General features: G+C 40.6%; 1 protein-coding gene across 1 annotated transcript in view; it reads right to left on the bottom strand.

Moving 5' to 3' along the window:
• The window catches only part of CACNA1C (calcium voltage-gated channel subunit alpha1 C), a 409,783-nt gene that overhangs the window by 137,630 nt on the left and 251,965 nt on the right, over positions 1-20,188 (bottom strand). The window contains exon 8 of the mRNA XM_059471692.1: positions 4,850-4,953. Within this exon, the coding sequence (XP_059327675.1) occupies positions 4,850-4,953 (104 nt within the window). The remainder of the gene's footprint in view (positions 1-4,849; positions 4,954-20,188) is intronic.

Genomic DNA, 20,188 nt, shown 5'->3' with positions numbered 1-20,188 from the left:
CACAGTGTTGCTCCATTACTGTTGCTGAAGACTGTCAGCAGCGAATAGATTTAACAAAATGCTACTCCACTTGCCATTTGTCTTAGGTTTGCTCCTGCAAAAATGAATAGGAAATCTACCACTGATTTTGGTGGCATAATATTAGGATAATGGAAATCCTAGTCAAAATGTGAATTTTATGAGTGCCATGTGACTGAGGTGGAGGTGGGTATCTAACAGTCATGATGAGGTACTTTCCTCCTGTCTGGTCCAACACCTGCTGAAAGACTTCCATGGACTTTACAGGCTTTGCATCAGGTTTTCAGAATTCTGAGCTGTGCATGAAACCAGCACTGTAGCAGGATCAAAGCAGGATGATCCCTTAATTTGTAGCCAAAATATGTGACAATGACAATGTATGCCAGTGACACCTGAACCCTGTTATATTACTGAGGGTTCAGGTCCTCCCAAGGAAATGTGATAAAAAGGTGGAGGTGAGGAAGAGAACCACTGGCTTCTCTGGCCTGAAGTTAGTCCACATTCAGCTCTGGGTCCAAACTCAGCCTCAAGGCATGGAAAAAATTAAAAATGAAATTTTCTCATACTGGGAGCGATATTTTGTTATTCACAATATAAAAGAAACAAATAAGCCAAACAACAATAATAATAAAAACTGCAGAAAGATTGTTAGGAAAAAAATCAATCACTGGTGGTTATATTTTCTGCTTCAGTAACACCTTTCCCCTGGGTCTGCTACACTGCAGTATCCAAATTAATGAATTAACTCTTAAAAAAGAAAACACTGAATGAATCTATGTACTATTAAGCCTGTTTGTTAAATCAAATTCAAATATTTTGATTTTCAGCTTGTGAAGTATTATTTTAGAATCTAAAACAAATGGGTCAAATTTTGAAATGGGCTGAACCTAGAGTTTTCTAACACAATGCAAAACACTGTGATTGCCTTGTGAAAATGACCTGCAATTCCACGTCTCTTCCCTTTGTAGAACACATGAAACTCCACATCTCAAATGACTCTCCAAAGAAGACAACTGGTTTAAATTGTCCTAATTTCTATGCTCTACTAACACTAAACCATTGAGAACAGGTGGCTCAGGAAATTGCTGCTGCAATTCAAACCACCTCCCAAATGTAGGCAAATGTAGCTCACAATCAAGAGTTCTTATCAGTGGCCGTTTTCCATCCCATGGCAAGGGAGCTGGTGGCCTCAGCCCAGGCTGTATTGCAGGCAGGTGCACACACTGCTGCTGCCTCCAGCACAGCTGGCAGTAAATGGTCACTGTCTGCAGCTCCAGCAGGCAGGCCAAGCACCACAGACGCTTTTTATGGAAGTGCCATCTTCATCTAGAGTCTTCAAGTCTTTTTGCTTTCACAAAAAAGGCTGCACAATCACGGCAGGGTGAGGTCAACAAAGGCTCGCAGAACGAGCAAGCAATCTGTCTTTTTTCAGTGAACCCAAAACATCAGTATAACAGTGGGTGAATCTGATTGTATTTACCACAATCCAGTTTGTTTCATTTTGGTTTACTTCTCCCAGAAAGCTATAGAAATGCCTGCCAGTGGGAATACCAGAGGGCAGAATATTCTGGAGAGATGTTTTCTCTGTGTGGGGTTAGAGTGGGTCAAGATCATAAACATCCAGCTCTGCATTATGTGCTGTTTCATAAGAAAATTTCTCTTTCCTATCCCAGTGATGGAATTTAGGTTACTCTTGTTGATATGATTTCTCACATTTAGAGGCGAGATGGAAAGTGAGCAAAACAGCAGAATTCTAACAGTTCAAAACTTTCTTACTACTCAAAGTGGAGCACAAGGCTTCAAATCTCATCCACCCTGAGAAGTACACCAAGGAATGGGAAGGGTTGGAAGAAGGGACAGAAAATTAGGAAAAATACCTGAAAGGTCACACAACCTGCTCAAGGAGGAGCTACAACCATAGCCAGCCTCCTGTTCACTCTGACCTCTTTCTTGACAGCAAAAACATCAAAAGGAGCTAACTGTGTTTTGCAGGATCCTCTCAAAGCAGAAGAAACCTCTGTTCTCCTGCCCTCCATTTGCCTTAGGCAACTGCTTGTTTGGCCTGTGTCCTGGGATTTGGATCAAAATAGAAAGGAAATGGGACTCTATATTCTTGGGTGTACTTGTCTGAAGGTTGAACCTCCTCTGCCATTTTTTTTTCCTAATTAATTAACTGTAACAGATAACACAGATGTGAACATCTCTGATCTCAAGTGACTTCTTATCACTGCTCAGAGCAAGGATGTGGAATTGTTTTGCTTGGGCTTGAGGAGGTCTGCTGTGTGATCTGCTGACTGAATATTCCTTAGGAGTACATGAATTTTGTATTGTGCTCAGCCAAGTCAGGAGGAGATTACAGCTCCACATATAAATACTCTGACATGCTATTTAGGCTAGTATGTGATTAGTAAATTCACCAGGACCATGAATGGATGATATACCTGAGGAAAAACAAATTACAAAAGAGCTCTTTCAGCAGAGCAAAATTCAGCATTTCATTTTGCAGGTGCAATCAAGGTGTCTTTGTGAGTACAATTAATTACACTTATGTATTCAGAAGTGATTACCCTCCTCCCCCCAAGCTAATCTATCATTTGTGAAGCCTACCTACATAACATGCCTGCTGAAGCTCCTGAAATAGATAAATGGGGGAAAAAATCAGAGATGCCCAGAATGGATATTCAGAGATAACCAGGAATGCTGCTTTGTATCTGGAACAGACAGGTGGATCATCAGCATGGATCAGACTAATAGCAATAGCAAGTCTCCGAGAGAAAAAGCTGAATCTGCAAAGTGAAGACACTTTGTAACTCAGCAGAATTTAGAACTGCTTTAGAAAGTTAATTGTTTAAGAACTGCTTATACAGACCAAAGAAAATTTGGAACATTTCTCCCATAATTTCTGTGTTTTTTCATGGATGCAAATTCTCAAGTTTCTTTTTACTTTTCTCCAGTTGGGGACATTTTTGCAGAAACAGTGCAGCTGTCATAACACTGTGAAGACAGCCAGAAAGAGTGACTCACAGCTTAAACAAGGTGAACTTCATCTTTGATTTTCAGTTCCCTCTACAGACTGTTTCCATCTCCTACCACTAACTGTGGTGGTTTAGGCGGGGGTGGAACATTTAGGCCTCAAAACACTTTTTTTGAGTTGATAATAAAAGAGAGAGGAAACTAAACTATTAATTATGCACAGGTAAAAATCCAAGTGCAGGTAAATTGAATCAGCAGTGCTTCGATACTGTGCACTCCCCATGGCTGGGCTCACAGGCACTTTTTATCCAATCAGATACCATATAATCTTTAACAACATTTCTATAGGGTCCTTGAGTGCACCTCTGATGGAACAGATCCCTTTCCCTGTCAGCTGATCATCATCCCCCACCAGTGCTGACATCCTTACCTGCTGGGCAGAGTATCCACCTGGAGGAATGAGGAGTTTGTGTTTCAACACTGTACCAGGGCATCACTCTCCAAATATGCAAACACAGATTATTGCCCAACACTTCATTACTGAGAGTTTTCTCCACACTTCCATTATGGTGTGGAATCCCTTCTCCTTGCAGCAGCTGTCACAGTGGCTAGTCTCCTTCAATGGAGTCATGAAGATAGAAATAATACCTCCTGCAGACTTTCTATTACCTGTGTCTTTGCCAGATGGCCAAAGGTGGATCTTTTTCCCCAGTCCCACTGCTGCCCTTCCTATCTTGTTGGCCCAAGTACCGAGGACATTATTTCTATGAGGCATCAAGTCCTCTCTCCTGCTCAGAGATCATTTTCCCTGTCTTTTGATCAAAAGACAAGGGACTTCAGGGCTGCCTGCTCAGGCAGCAGGCACAGGCCCTAATGAAACTCATTTAGAGCTCATCAGAGGGGGCAGGGTGGTAGAAACAAAAAGAGGATGCATAAAAGTCCTCATACCATATTTATCCATGTACACAGAATGCCTGTAGCCCCCAGTCATGCCCAAATATGGAACTAGAAGCCTAATCCTAGAAGATTTTTTTTTTAAATCTTGCAAGGAATGTTTGCTGGCTTGATTCCTTAAATTATGTGTCTCCCCAGGGGCAGTAAAATTTTTGACTACTGAGGACAATACCCATTGTTTTTAATCAAAGCTACTAAAATGATGCTTTGCAGCAAGGGTTGTACTGCAGAACTGAAATACAGCTAAGTGTCTGGATGTCTTAAAAATGCTTAAACACTAAAAGGACTTCTCCTGCTTCTCTGTTCATCCTTGGAAAAGGTCAGAGGAAAATGATCTTTTCTCCCTGCATCATGCCAAGTTTGCAATCTGCACAATAGAGAAGATGGGCTTACTGAAGGAGAAACGTGCCCAAGACTCTCTCCAGGGAAAATAGTCTCCTGGTAGGCTGTGCTTCAGATGTTCTAAACAATGTGAAAATTTCTCCTGTGAGAAGACATAATTTGGCAGGAATTTCATCCCTACAGATGTAAACGGATTTGTCTCATGCTCTCATTCCTCCTTCAGTCCTACTGACTCTTCCAGAAATTCTACTATAATCCCCTTCTATGGTGTGTGGGTTGCTTTGCCCACAGGAGAGCACAGCGCTGTCCTCTTCCCACAGTGTACAGGTAGAGGAATGTGTTACAGACAAAAATTGTCTTATATTCTTTTGATTTAGTCAAAAGACTCCTTCTGTGGTACTAGGAATGCTGTATTTTGCTATTGGCACAGCAATAGCCTAGGCCTTGAGGTTCTTGAGATCAACCCACCACTGACCGTTGTTTTGGTAACCAGAGAGTAGGAATAGAAACACAAATTTTTAAAAAATAAACAATAATAAAACATTTTCCTGGTACTGCTTACCCGCTAAGTACACCGAGAACCAAGTTAAGTACAAAAAATGACCCTATGATGATTAGTGTAACAAAATAGATCCAGGGCCAGTCCCTTCCTATGGCATCATTGACCTGGAAGAGTGGAATGATAATTAGTGAGACAAGCTCAGATTCTGAGCACTGCAAGGCTCCAGCCAAAGAGATCCCAAGTCACCAGCAGTAAGGTTCTTCAATAGCCAGTTTTCTGGAAATTTATGACAGGTTGACATAAATAATTTTGAAGGCCCTGAGGTTGAATTTTTCTGTCAGGGAATAACACCGCTTTTGTTACCTGTATTGTTATTTGCAATAATTGGACATTTTGTCAAAGTATTTCAGAGCTGATGTGAAGCTTCCTTGGATTCAGATTTTTAATCCCTCTGAAAGTATCCTGGTGACAGGGAAGAACCCTTATTATGGAGTCTTGCCCTGTAGCATTGGAAAAAGGACACCAAAACTGTCAGCTTACCCGCTCAACACACCAAGAACCAGATTTAGAACGAAAAAGGATCCAAAGATGACCAGACTGACAAAATACACCCATGGTAACTCATAGCCCATAGCGTCCTGCATCTGGAAAGATGAAGGAAAGTTAGAAGACAGAGAGGGAAAGCAGAAATGATTAGGCAAAGGAGCAGATGGAAAGGTCTGTAAATAGAGCCTGTGGTTGGTTTACACATAATCATACCATGTGTTTCTCTTTGTTCTTTCTGATGTGACCACTCCTTTGATTGTTTTTTTCATCTATTTCCTCATTGATCTATTATTAATCAGTGACTAATACAGCCTAAGATATAACAATGTGCCCTACTGGCATTTCCTTGGATGCTCAAAATTGTGGACTTACTTTTTGGAATTTACTTAAAACACCTCAAAGGGTCCACCCCATGAATTCTAAACTTGGCTTCTCACATATATGTCCCTCTGCTGCCAGGGAAAATACTTCTAGTTTTTGGTAGGCATTGCCACAGTGTACTGTCAGATCACATTTACTTCCCATGTGTAGCACAGGTACCTCAGAGAGGAGCAGGTGGGAACTGGGCAAATACTGATCTTTCTGTGTAAATCTTCACAGTTTACCATAGTGAGGGCAGTAGCTTTGTTCTTTCAAGGAAGGTCTTTTCAAGACCCACCATGTTCTGACCTGGCCAAGTGTTTCCTAAAGCTTCCTCACAAGCTTCATTCTCTTGACTTGAAGGATGATTCACTTATCTAAACACAATTCCTACACAACTGAATACTAGGAGAATTTCAGAGTGTAAACTGAATGACATGGATTTCACACTACTTTAAGCATCTTCACATGAAGGAGGGGGACTTATCTTAGCACCAGAACCTGTATTATATGAGGTCCAGTTCTAGCCCACAATAAGATCTTGTACATATTCTAAAAGCATCTTGTACATAAACGCTATTTCATCTTGAAGTCTCCTTCAAAGTTCAAAATTTTGGAAAGTTGCTGGATACCTTAATAGAATCTCACTTTCATAATAGTATCAAAAATACCAGAGTCCCTTCTTTACTCTTCATAAACAATTATCTTTGAATCCAGAAATAGCATCATTAAAGCAACAGATGGTGGTTAACATTTTCAGGAGCACTAAATGGATTTATGAACATAAATTGCAGAATTTTAAGTACCTAAAGGCATAAAGAAATCTACATTCCTTTGTTTTCCACTCTTTTGAAAATTTTGTCTTTTCTTTCCAGGAAAATGCTCTTTCCTTTGCAACCTAAACATCTGTTGGAATCACAGGAGAAATATCCTTCCATACATGGACCTCAAGATTCATAACAAGTCAGGAAAGGGATTTCAGACCTTCAATAGGACAATAGGACAATAATCAGTTCTTCCAAAGTAGAGTCACTAAAGTTCTTGTCTGGCAATAGTCCTCAGTCAATGGACTGATCCAGAACTCCATCTCAGCTCCTTCAGCTGTCACTGATTTAAAGTAGACTCACTAACAAATAAGCTTAAAATCTGCCTCTGTGTAAACAGTTCATCAGCTCCTTCCTCACAGGATAAATACATTTGGTGGGCAGAAGAGTACCTGAGATGCTAACATTCCCTAGGCATAATAAACTCCTCCCTTTTTTATAGTTTTGCAGGATTTTTCAGTTAGTTTATAAATCTTACTAATTACTATTTGTGCTTGCAAGCCACATTTCATCCCATGTGACCAAAAAGTGGCACCCCTGGTGTCTGCTGCATATCAGGGCTTTAATGAGAATAAAACATCTTCAAGTATAAAGATGGAAGCAAAAGCTCACCTGAGATCCCAGCTGGGAAACCAGGAAGGCAAAACATAAATGCCCAAGTTGGAATTAAGTAAAGAAATGAGATTTAACACCCTCTCTCTCCTACAAAGAACACCAATATCTATTTAAAGCAATCTGCACAAACAATGAGTATGGATGACATTGAAAAACTACCATAAGAATTTACCTCTGTGGGCACAATGATGAATTGACATCCCTCTAATTATGATAGATGGTGATAAAACAGCCTGAGCTGCATGGCATTTATCTATCATCAGTTTGGGATTTTTTGTCAGCTGGAAAAGTAGAACTTCTCAAAGCTGTGGTACAAGGGAATTGTAGAGCAAAAGCCAGAGTGCCAGGTGCAGAGGTCATATTCATGTCAGAAGAAGAACAAACCTTCCCCGCCATGAAGAAATTTCCAGATGGCAAGAACTTCCACCATGTCCTGGTAAAGTATCTAACTAGAATATAGTGTACTCTGTTATTCCCAATGCCTGCACAATTGCATAACAATTGTACCAGCTAGCATCAGCACAAATTAGTCCCGTAAAGCAGACCTGCATTCTGGTACAGCAGAGCATTTGGGACTTCTCAGACTGAAAATTTCAGAGGTCAGCTTTTTATCTCCTTTTTATTGCACATTTATATACATAACAGAGAAGCTGAGGGGCAGAGACAGCAAGAGCTTCTCAAGCATAGAGAAACTGCCAGTATTTGGCAGACAGTTGAGTCTGTCTCTGTTGCTGGACTTCTCTGTGTTTGGTGCTCTGTCTTTTTTTCTTTAGTAGCACATGAGATTATTCCTGTGGGACCGACCCACAGGTGACAGGAGTGTATGTTACATGAACATATGTTAAGTGATTGTTAAATTATGTTAAAACCTCCTTGCAATAAGGAAACAGTACTCTGTGAGCTCCTGAAAAACAGCTGCAGGAGAAATGCAGAGAAATAGGTTGTTTGGTGAAAGCTGGGGGGAAAAGGAGTAGACTTACTCAAAGCAGTAAAGCAAGGCCAGGGGTGTTGCCTTCTGCACCCTCCTGAGTGCAGAAAATGAAGTCTGCAAAATACATTTTGTACTGCTACCCCCAGAAAACAGGAACCAACTCAGTTATAGGTTACCTCTCCAGGATGAGCAGCTCCTGGTACACAGCTCAGTTTTGTGGTGCCTGAGTGCAACACTTCTCCCTGAGTGTTTACTACAAACCCTAGGAATCCCAACAGAAAAGGTAGATCATCTTCTAAATTCACAGTTCTAAACAAAGACTAAAATATCAACCAGTTGAGGTCCAAATTACAACTTTCAGTCCAGGTGATTGCAACCTGATGCCAACTTCAGCATGTGTGGAACAATAGTTACATCAGCTGGAAGCTCAGAATGAGTGGGAAGCTGCAGATTGTCATTTATGGAAATAATTCTGCTTTCTGAGTCAAGCTGCCCAACCTCTCACAGCTCACATCTCAACACTTACATGTCACTACTCTCAACAGCAAGGAAGCTGGCACATTTCAGAGCATTCATGCATCATCTCTCAGAGAGCTTGGAGAAAAGGATTCCTTCTCATTATTATTTCCTACATAGTCTCTCTGGCACTGTGGGGAGATCATTTGGCTCATTATGCCTCAGCTTTCCAATCTGCAAAGTGGGAAACTACCCTGCTTCACTGGGTACTGTCAAAGAAACCACTCAGTTTCATGACAAAAAGAGGTCATTTCAGCATACCCAAGGTCTGCTGGAAGAGCTCCATCTTTGCCAAGCACCCTTAACTGCTCTCATGCCTGTAGCGTTTCGGCAGAGGCTTTTCTCTCAATGGTACAGGTAATCACCTAGAAATAACACCAGGGGTTTTAGTTCTATATTCTGCTGATCTCAATTACTATCAGCAGTTTCAGTAAGGGCCAAGGAATAAAAGTCTTTCTTAACAGACCTTTGTGCCTCTGTCTTCTGGTTCTTCAGAAGACACAGGTGAGATCACATTGGCAATGCCACAGGAGACATTCATGCATTAGTTGTTTGGTCATTTTTTTTTCTTTCCCAGGGATAATAGTCTGGCACATTTGCAAGTGTCTCATTCCTTACACAGGCACCACAGTTCAAAGACAATATAATAAAACCTATTACCACAGTGGTTGAGCATCACCAAGCACAGGCTTTCAGTCACTTAATGGGAGGGGTAGGCACAATTCACTAAATTCTGCTGACTTTATATGTCACACACTCACACCCTGACACTTTGTGGTGAATGTCTTTCAAAAACAACAGAGGGTCACAGGAAAAGTTTAATCCATCAGAAAAGGGCAGCTGCAAATCAGTCAATGGAAAGCAGCAAGTTGAATAAAAAATGAAATCTGCCTTGTTTAGTGCACAGTGCTGGAGAGCTGCAGCTTAATGGAAAGTAAGTTAGGGCACCTGGGCTAGGCTTCTGTTCCTCAAATAAATTGTTAATTGATTTCTAATGACTATAGAATGGTGTGATAACACTTTTTAAAATGCTAGTACTACAAGTATTCTATAATGAAGTGTAGTATTCTATAAGGAAGTGTATAACCTTTCACAGAATAACATTAATTGAGAGGAGCAGCATATTTAATAAAATTAAAGGGCAGCAAATTTGGAAATTTTGCATAGAAATGCTATTTTCTGTAACCCATCTGTGGAATTTACTGCTTCAGAAAACAACCTAGCCAAAACTAATGGCTATGGCCAGTAGGAAGATCTCTAGCTGAAACCAAGTGTTTCTTGTGGCAATCTAAAATTGGAGATTATTGGGAGTGGAAGACAGCAGAAATAACAAATAACTGTCACTAAATCTATCCTTCAGCTTGAAGACTTTGTTTTGAAAATCATCTTTTTCAGGAGCAGGGCTTAAGCACCTTTCTTACTTTTGGGATGTGTAGAAGTCATTTTCTCAGCTCAGATCAAAGATCTCATGGTAGGCTACTGGCAGGCAGAGCTCAGGGGATGCATAAAGGGCCATGCAGGTATTGATGAGTGGGATATTTATCATTGATCAAGGAGGTTTTGCTTCAAACATAAATTTTCCTTTTTCACCTCCTCTTTTAAAATTTACACTCATACAGTCAGGGAACAAAAAAGATGCCATAAATCCAGGTGATCCTTCAGAAATAATTAAGGTAGTGTGAATTTCCTACAAAGTGCCTGCATACATCTGTCCAGTGAAGAACCAAAACTTTGAAACATCTACCTTTCCTCATGCTAGACATATTTCATCAGCAGAAACAGATGAAGAAGAAAATATTCATCCTAAATGAGAAAAATTATATTGCTGGCAGCTCCTAACAACATCTAACTAACAACCATAACTGGTGACCACCGGATTTTTGAGGCTGCTCTGCAAAGAAGAAAAAAATATTTTCCTCAACAAAACAATATCTTCTGGTTAACTTCTCAACTGCAGACCCAATTTGGGCTTAATAACTCTTGGCTCTGCAGTACTTTGAGTCTTTACCTTGAAAGCTCTTGGGAATTATCAGAGGACATGTGACAAGAAGTTTTGACTCCTGTCTTTCTCTTAATTTCTGCTTACAGATCTGAGACATCTGAGAATTATCTTATTTGGTCTTAACTTGCAGTGGGTAATAGGATTGTGACTATTGAGACTGTGACACAAATAAGTCAACCCTCAAATATGCAGAAATTTAGTGCTTTTAGCTCTGGTAATGAATCCTGTACATTATGTTTTTATCTGATTTCTAAACTCTATACTTCTTATAATGGGATTTTATGTAATAGTTGTGATAATTATATTAACTATGCAATTTTTAATATATTGTAAACCTTGCTGCTTTTAACAAGGAAATTGCTTATTACTATTCTCAATTTCTAATTTTACAAATCTGTAAATGCTTAAAAGAAGCCCCAGAAATATGTCAATGAGGTGACACAGAATTAAAGATTGAGTTACAAGAGACACAGTACTAAAATTGACTTTCTGTGTATGATAGGCTCAGTAAGCCAACTTTTTCCAACCTGTGGGGAAAACCAGAGATTGTTTCTTTAGCACTGAAATCCTGCATCTCCTGAATCTGCTGGTTTATTTGGAGCCTGAATGGTGTGAGGTTGCTCATGTGTATCATGTCAATAAAGACATTAAAAAAGTCATACTTTTACTTGATAAATTCCTGGTTGTTCTCCACATACATAGTAAGTAAGTCTATAGACACAACATACATTCATCTGACTTCACCATTCAGAGAAGGAGCAAGGAAAGGATCATATTTCCTATTACCCAGCACATATCCTAAAAGGTGGATTTAGTGCATTATTACATAAGCATGCAGATTCTACCTTGCAGATCCTCCCTTATGTAAAATCTAATTAATTGTCTTTGCTTGGTTGGTTTTTCATCCAGCACTCATGTGTTTGTATAATTCAAGGCACATAAATGAATAATTCCACTGAGGCCAATGGTCAATATTATTGTTACCAGTGGAAAAGAGCTGATATGAATAAGTGCTTTCCTTGAATAGGCTGGGGCACAGAACGGGGAGGAATGTATGATTAGGAGTTAATCTTCAGAAATTCCTCAGGAAAAAAATTGAAGCTTAATAACATAGTGACTAAAAAATGATAAAAAACATTTAAGCATTTCCATCTATAAATTTGAGTGCATCATTAAAAGTATTATCATCTTGTTGACCTGGAATAGTCTTTCAGGCATTCTGAGTCTTTAGGACAGGGGAAAAGGAGTGGAAAATTAAAGTCTCAGAGCTGACTCAAGAGAGAGAGATGGGGGTAAAAAAATGACAAAAAGTCCTAAATTTGTAATAAGCAAAAATGTAAAAACTAAAATAAACTAGACTGACTTTTAATGACTTAGGAACAATAGTTTGAAACACAGGCAAAGGCTTCCAGATGTCTTTGCTCTTGGTCTAGGTAGAATTTTTCGCTAAGCATCAACATCCTAATAATCTTAGAAGGACTCCAAGCCACAGTCACTCCTTAAAACCGTTCCTAAATTCACATTTTGTAGCTGGTGCTATCAGATTGATGCAAAGAAGACACCAGAGAGTTCAACCCAGCTTCAGTTTGAATAGATGACAGTCAAAGGAACAAGCAGCACCTGATCAGCTGGTCCTGTTTTTAAAATCATGTTTCTTTTATTTTGAAGTACTGAAGGAAAAAGGAAATTTTAAGCTCAGTTGTCTTCTCCAAGCTCATATGGCTCTACTTACTGTGTTACCTCAACTATGGAATTTCACAAATTCTGTATGTGCATTCTCTAGGTACATATAAGTACCTATAACTTTTTTCAATGTCTTCATGAGAAAGGCAAGACAGAGCTGGGTGAAGACAAGGGCACAGGGATCATGAACCAGGGCAGAGAATACTCCAGACAGGTTATTCTGTTATAGAGCCACTGTGGGATAAAGATGAATAATTTAGGTAAGATTCATCACATGTTGGAGAAATAGTAGGACAGTAGAAAAGTAAGAGGATTCCAATGTTTAGCTTGGTTCTCCAATCGTTCTGTATACTCTGTAGAGATGGAAAGAGCAAATTAAAATTCACTCTGAGGCAGAATCATTGGCAATTTGTACAGAATTCTCTGCAGGAGCTAAATGGAGCCATTAACTGAGAAAGGACTGCCTCGATGAGGACAACAGAAACATCAAGATTAATTTGCAACAGAGAACCCTTGAGAAAGAATCAAAGAAACTGCAGCTATGGAAGATGATTCCAGAAGAGAGAAGGGGGAGATGGCAGACAGATCTGAGAATGGGGAATCTGCAGAGTTTGCTTCTTTACCTCTCCTAACAAAGACTGAAGGTCTTCAAAGATGTTGAACCTGCTATAAATGTCCTCAGCCAAGTACACCTGCCCTGACCCAGATGAACCATCACTTGTGGTTTATTAATTAAAAGCTTTTGGTGTAGCTATATTTCATTGCTACACTGCCTAAGCTCCCTGGCAAGAGGGTGCAGTCTCCAGAAGTGACCAAGATTCCCCACACAGTCCTGCACAGAAGGCAAATGGAAGCAGTGCTGGGGCTAAATCTCCAGAACCATGAGAGGACAGCCTCCTGCAGGAGATCCACCTTGACTGGCCTGAGCTTCCTGGGGACACTTGGCAAAGGCAGGAGTCCCACAGAAGGGTCCTACCAGGTTGCTGCCACCTGCTCAAGAGCAAGGTAGGAGATGAGATCAGCTCTGCCTCAGAACCAGGTCACTGCTTGATGGCAAAGTGAAAAACATGTCAAATAGCTCACATGAGCTTCTCTAAAGTTATACAGGAATGCCATTTTGCTGTCACATGGAGCAAACCATGTTTGCTTTGGTTCCATGCAGTTTGAGGGAAGTGCATTGCTACCATGAATTTGCCACACTTATTTTTTATAGCAGGACATTTTCCTCCCTCATTAAATACAGGCCCCTTTTCAAGGATATGCACATTTTTATCAGCTAGGAAAGATTGTATAAAGTCAGAGAAACATAGAAAAAGGCCAAACTTTCATCTATCTAGTCCCAGATGACTGATACTGACAGTATGTTGTCACTGAGTCTTTCCACTGTGTTTTTTAGCTCTCAGTATATAAGCACTGAAATCCACAACATTATTTTACTTGTTAGTAAACTTCCACATTAATATTTCATCTGTTTTCAGCTTGGGTGCACATTGTTTTTAACAGTCTGATGTTTTTTACCAGACCCAGCCATTATAAAAAAAACAAGGTCTCTGTCTGATGGTAAGGAAGAGAATTACAGCTTGCATTCAAATACCAGCAGGTCAAAATGTCTGTGGCACACAATGCTGCAGCTGAGTTGTTTTCCACTGCAAGTTATTTCTGTTGAAAATGCTTCCTGATCCCATACTTCTCCAGCACAGCAGTTTGTGCTTGCTGGAGAAGGGGGGAATCACAGAACCATTAAGGCTGGAAAAGACCTCTGAAGATCAAGTCCAAGCACCAACCTAGAATCAGCACCCTGTTCAGCACTAGAGGGGAAATGCTGAATGTGTTTAGCAGTGTCCTAGTTAAATCTGTGGTTTCAAATGCCCTTCACCCAAGTTTACTATACAACTTCAACAGGTAGCAGAGGCCATTTAACTTCACACTTTTCAAAACAGAGGGGAAAAAAACCCATAAGGCTCTCCCTTCCCTTTAAAAATCCCAGCAGTGTTACTGGCCTTTGTTTTCACAAAGTTGCAACTTTTATTAGCAACCAGTAGTGCTCCAAAGGGACATGCATCATCATGGCAAATCAGATATCTGAAGAGTGGATTTGCTGACAAAATCTCAGCATATTAAATTTTGTTAACACAACTACCTCTGGGAAATTCCTCTAGTCAGCTAGGGGAGGGGAAACAAAAATAATCAGGAAGCTACCATTTAAACATCCTCCCATCCCACCTGTAATTTTGTGCTTTCTTGAGGGACTTCTCTGTGTTTCTGTGAAAACTGGAGGGTGCTACATATCTCTGCAGAATGTTTGAAAATACAGGGATTCTGAACTCCCACTAAAAACAAGAAATCCTTACATCAAAGAAAAATTCTAAGCTCCAATAAAACTCTTGCTTTGCCACTTCACTTGCTTTCTCCAGGCTTATATGTAAAAGAGAGAGAGAAAAAAAAAGGAATGTATCTCAATTCAGTTTAACATGGAACATGTTAACCAAAAGTGAAATATTGAAATTCAATTACTGCAAAGTGATAAAGCAACTCACATTCTAGAGCATGCTGAAACAGCTGCACTTTGAGGATGTAAAAAAATTCCCTGAAACTGTTCCCTCAGAAGTTAGATGGCTTTTCTCAGTGGTGGCTCAGGTCACCCTGTGTGCTCTGAAGCTGTCTGGGCCACACAGACCAGTGGGGAAAGAGCAGGCCAGACACAGAGCCAGGCTGGGCTCTTGAAGATGTGAGGCCCAGACTGAGCAGCTCTTCAGGACTTCCCACAAACACATCCTGCAGTCTGCTATGCTAAGTCCTTGCTCTTGATCCATCCTGCTGGTTACAGATGGCTGACAGATCATTTTCCCCAACTCTCCTGTACTCAGCAGCTGACATCAATAATAATATTATACTGGCCTGCATAATACTCTGCTCTTCATGGTTCCTGAAGAGTGGATCTGCTTAGAGGAGGTTCATGCCTTTTGAGCCACCTGCAGTGTTCTGCCAAAGCAGAGGGGCCAAGAATGCTCTCCTTTTTCTCATCTGACTGATTACATGGGTGCTTGTTGAGTGAATTTGCAATTTGCAGAAATGCCATGGAGTGACCTCCAAAAATTGTTTGGTCTTGTGTGACTTAATCAGGATTTTAATTCAGAGCTCCAGAGATAAAAGTCACAGAGATTTATGTGAGTTGCCCTATTCCCACATAAGTGTGTACAACTTTTTTTTCCATTTAAAAGGAAAAGGTTGGGCTTTGGAAAAGTCATTAAAGAGCCCAAAGGCTATTTAGCCACAGTTCTTTCATTACAGCCACTGCAGCAGTTCCATCTCTTACTGCTACTCAGTTATGTAAAAACCTTTTTGCCCTTTAAAGTCTTTGGAAATTCACTCCAAAAGAATAAAGTGCTCAATTCAAGCATAAAAATATCCCCTATGGTGGTGCGATTCCAAATATAAAAATTTAACTTCATCTTAGAATTCTGGGCTATCCCTTCTTATCTCTGCTTATTTTGTGTTTACATTTGCATGGCTGATTATCCAGAAAGGATACTCTGCCTGTGTAACTATTGCTGTTTTATAAATGCTTCTATTTATCTCAGTGCAGACTGATAGCAATTTCTTCCACGGCTACATCAGAACAGTACTGATTGCTGCATGCACAGGAATATAAAAGTACACACTATTCATTGATTTCCATAGTCAATTAAGTCCTTAAAAATAAAAACTATGAAAAACAGCACTGTAAGATGTAGATAATCACTACCTTCTTTAAAAAGTGAAGACAAGACTGTCAATTTTTTTTGCACTTGATCAGTTTATCCCAAGTTCTTCCATATTCAATTCACAATTTAGGAATCCTAGGAAAATTCTACATTTTAGATAATTAATCCAGTTTCCAATCGTGAAATCAGATCCAAAATTCTCAATAAAATGTACAATATCTAGAACTCCTAGCACACAGATAATAAACCTTTGTCTGAGAGGCAGTCAGGGATACTGTAAAAGCTCTAGAGGTTTGCTGAAGAAATTATTATCAAAGAGCCTGAATGAGCTCCAGCTGCATTACTGACACAAAACTGCCCCTTCTCCTTTTCTTACGAGTCTTATAAGCAACACCACATAGGCAAGATTAATGCAACAACCTGACTGACTCCTTCTAGATGTGCTTTAAAAGTCAATAGAGTCAATGCTCTGTGGTGAATATTCATAGAACAGTTTGGGTTTGAAAGGACCCTTAAAGGCCATCTAGTCCAACCCCTGCAATGAAAAGAGACAACTCCCGCCAGATCAGGCTGCTCACAGCCCTTGCCAACTGGACCTTTAATGTTCCCAGGGGTGGGGAGTCCATCACCTCTCTGGGCAAACTGTGCCAGAGTTTCCCCACCCTCACTGTAAACATTTTCTTCCTAATGTCTGATTTAAATCTGTCCACTTTCCATTTTAATTCATCACCCTCTGTCCCATCACTACATGCCCTTGTAAGAGAGCCCCTCCAGCTCCCTTGCAGGTCCCCTCTAGGTACTGGGAGGTCTCCCTGGAGCTCTCCTTCTGTTCTCCAGACTGAACAACCCCAGCTCTCTCAGCCTTCCACAGAATCACAGACTTTCCTCTCAGGAGAGCTCCTCCAGCCCTCTGATCATCTTCCTGGCCCTGCTCTGCACTCAGCCCAACAGCTCCATGTCCTGCCTGTGCTGGGCCCCAGGGCTGGATGCAGCACAAGAGTGAGCAGAGGGGCAGAATCCCCTCCCTCCCCTGCTGCCCACAGTGCCTTGGATGCAGCCCAGGGCATGGCTGTGGGCACATTGCTGGGTTATGTCCAGCCTCTCATCCACCAAAACCCACAAGCCCTTCCCAGAGGGAGACTGATACCTCTGATTGACTTCTAAACCCTTCATTTTACACTTGTGGTCTCTGTGTATTTTGGAAGATGTGCTCAATATTGTTTTTAGGTCTCCAGTTTGGGTGCAGTTCAGAGGGTTGGAGTTACAAGGAGACAGTTCTAGAGTGGGCCATGGGTGCAGATAAACGATACCCTTATGACCACTCATCATACTGAGGCCTCATATCCTGCCCAGGCAGAAATCCCTCTGAAACCAATGAATAAAGCCAATATTAATGGACTAATTCTCTTTGCAGGCAGGAAGGACTTGATATTCACAGTAACACTGGTGAAGAGTTAATTGTATTGCCCTTTGTCTTAAAAGCAAGAGGTTAAAAAAGTTAAACTCAAAATACACAATAATTTAATAAATGGTTCTATACCCATGACTTGTGTCCTGACCTTGGGCCTATTTCCTTGTCTTTTTCTTTCCCAGGATCTAGGTAATGAACCAGTCTGTTATTTGTGAATTTGTCTAGTAGATATGGGTCCACAGCTAACAAATCTGATTATGTATTTTTCAAAATATCATAATTTCTTGATAAAACTGGTGGTAGGGCTCAAGAAGTGCACTCACAAACAGAGGCACTCAAAATCCTAAATTGTGTAGAAATGTCCCAGTAGTTTAGCTCTTAATTTTCAAGCTCTGGGACAACAGATTAAAGACAAGAACAGTCTTTGTGGTGATTAGATAGCAGCAATTAGGATACAGTCTAAAGAAGAACAAAAGAAAGAAAAGTGAAAGGGCAACAGAAGGACAGGGCTATTAAAAAGGTCCTTCCTACACAGGAGCACTGGGCAGAGGGTCTTTATTAACACCTCCCATAACCAACCCAAAAGAGCTTATTTTTAATAGAGAGTTTCTTTTTATATAGAGGAAGAGGGCTGAGAAGTCCAAAGTTGAGTTCTGAAGGGCTCGTAAAGATTTCGTTTCACACAACAAGTGTACTGAACAAATGTTCAGCAGCAGGTTTTTGTGGCAGGTGCCAAGGAGTAAGTCACTGCTGTTACTCACTTTGGAGTCAGTGGTACAGCAACCATTACAGTTGCATGCACAGTTGTTAACAAGGAAAAGGAAAGCAGACTGAGGTCAGCATTTATGCAAATTAAATGTGTAAACTGCTTTTTCAGTGCATTGATGCTGTGGCCCTTCAGTGCTCTGAACTATGGCCCCTCTCCCCTTACCCACTACTGTTTCAGCAGATGGAGATGAAATAACCTCTGCAATCACAGTGATGGGCTGCTCACAGTTGCATGCTTATTCTCTGTAAATTTTTCACATTCATGCAAACCCCTGCCAAAAAGATGATTAAAAAACCTCAACCCAACAACAATAAAAGCCCAGCATTTTCTTGGAGGGGCGGAGGTGGATGGAGAATAAACACCATGGAAACATGTAGACAGATATATTCTTAGAATCAGATCATTCTCTTTTGTGGAAAGCCTTACTAATTCAAGCTTAAGTGCTGCAAGAATAAAGGGTTAGAAGGAAAAACACAGCTGGCGAAAATTGGGGGTTGTAGCTCTGCATTTAATGTCTTCCACTTTGTGGCAATATCTCTGAATTTCTCATGTCTTCCTCATTGGCTGCAACAGGCTGGAGGAGGGGGGTAAGAAAAGCTCACAGAATCTGTCAATGCTGTCAGCAAAGTAAATTACATCTGTTGTTCAATTTGTTCCATTCTGATTTCATGATGGGAATGTAAGGGTGACTGTAAGCCCCTGTTTCAAGCTGATTTAGTGACTCTTGAAAGTATGACCTCAAAGACTGAGAGGTGGAGGGAAGTTCCAGGGCAGCCTGTGTGTACATCTATATGTGCTTCTCTCTGCTGTCCCTGGGGATGTGATGCTCCTGAAGGTTTACACTAATTGAGTCTCACCGAGTTGTCTCTCACTGCACTGTGGTGGCTCTTCTGTACTGCTTTAGACTATTAACTCATTTTTTTTGCCTAGGGGCTGGGGAAGACTAACAAGGATTTTTTTATATCTGAGGGAGTCAACTTATTATGTGCCAGTTTGGACATCTCTTCCAGGGACAGGTTAGTGGCCTGGATGTCATCCAGGCTTGGCCTTAGTCCATCTATAATAATACCACACTCCTAAGTTTACACTTAGAGCCTTGAGGTAAATTGCTCCTGGAGGCACTGCATGTTATTTTCAGAGACTCCACCAAGTATTCTCAAGTGTTGTCCAAATGACATGGGTCAGAGCCAAGACTCCAAAACTGATGGCAGGCTCAGGGTTGCTCATTATTAATAATCTTCAAGCAGATGAAGCAGAATTACTCAATCCTAGAATTCAAGCTGTAAGGGGCAAGCAGAACAACTCAGGACCAGGTTCTCCACTACCCAGCAATGTGAACAGCCCAATACAACATAATCTGGTTGTGTTTTGCAATTTCTCTGTGCTTTGTTTTCATTTATATGTACAATTGCTTAGATGCAGGGCAGTGGAGAGACCAGGCATGTAAAACTGAGGCTGCAGTGGATAGATTTGCATGCAGTGTCACAGGTCTCCAGCTGCAGAGAGCACATTTCACACAAAGATGAAAACTTTTCTAGAGACAGGGCACTGGCCAAATTGTGTTTAACTCAGAAACAAAGCTTGCCCTGCAGGAGAGTAACAAACTGATTAAAAATAATTAAAAAGAAGATCCATTAGGCAAGGTTGAAAGAACTGAATCTCCTCAGATTAGAAAAAGATTAAGGGAAAACACACAATGCCTACAAATATTTAAACACTACGTTATGAACTGCTCAGAGATTAATTTTCCTTCTTAGTCAACAAGACAATACAAAATAATGGACTGCAGCAGAGGCTGATTACAAAATACCAAACGATTCAATTTGCAACATCTGGATTTTCATCTGCTGCTGGAAGTAACCAAGACAGATAGGTCTTCAGAAATGGGTCTTGGTGCTTGCACCAAGCAAGTTGCTAATGCTGGCTGATCACACACTAAGGAGAGTTTTGAGATGATAACCTCAGATCCTTCTAGAATGCATAAGAAAAGTTATAATGGGACATATCATAAGAGTGCCTGTCTGCTCAGTGGCTCTGT

The sequence above is a fragment of the Ammospiza nelsoni genome, chromosome 5, assembly GCF_027579445.1.
Source record: "Ammospiza nelsoni isolate bAmmNel1 chromosome 5, bAmmNel1.pri, whole genome shotgun sequence".
NCBI lineage: Eukaryota > Metazoa > Chordata > Aves > Passeriformes > Passerellidae > Ammospiza > Ammospiza nelsoni.
Note: the sequence above shows the minus strand (reverse complement) of the source record. Positions and strands in the feature narration are given on the sequence as shown.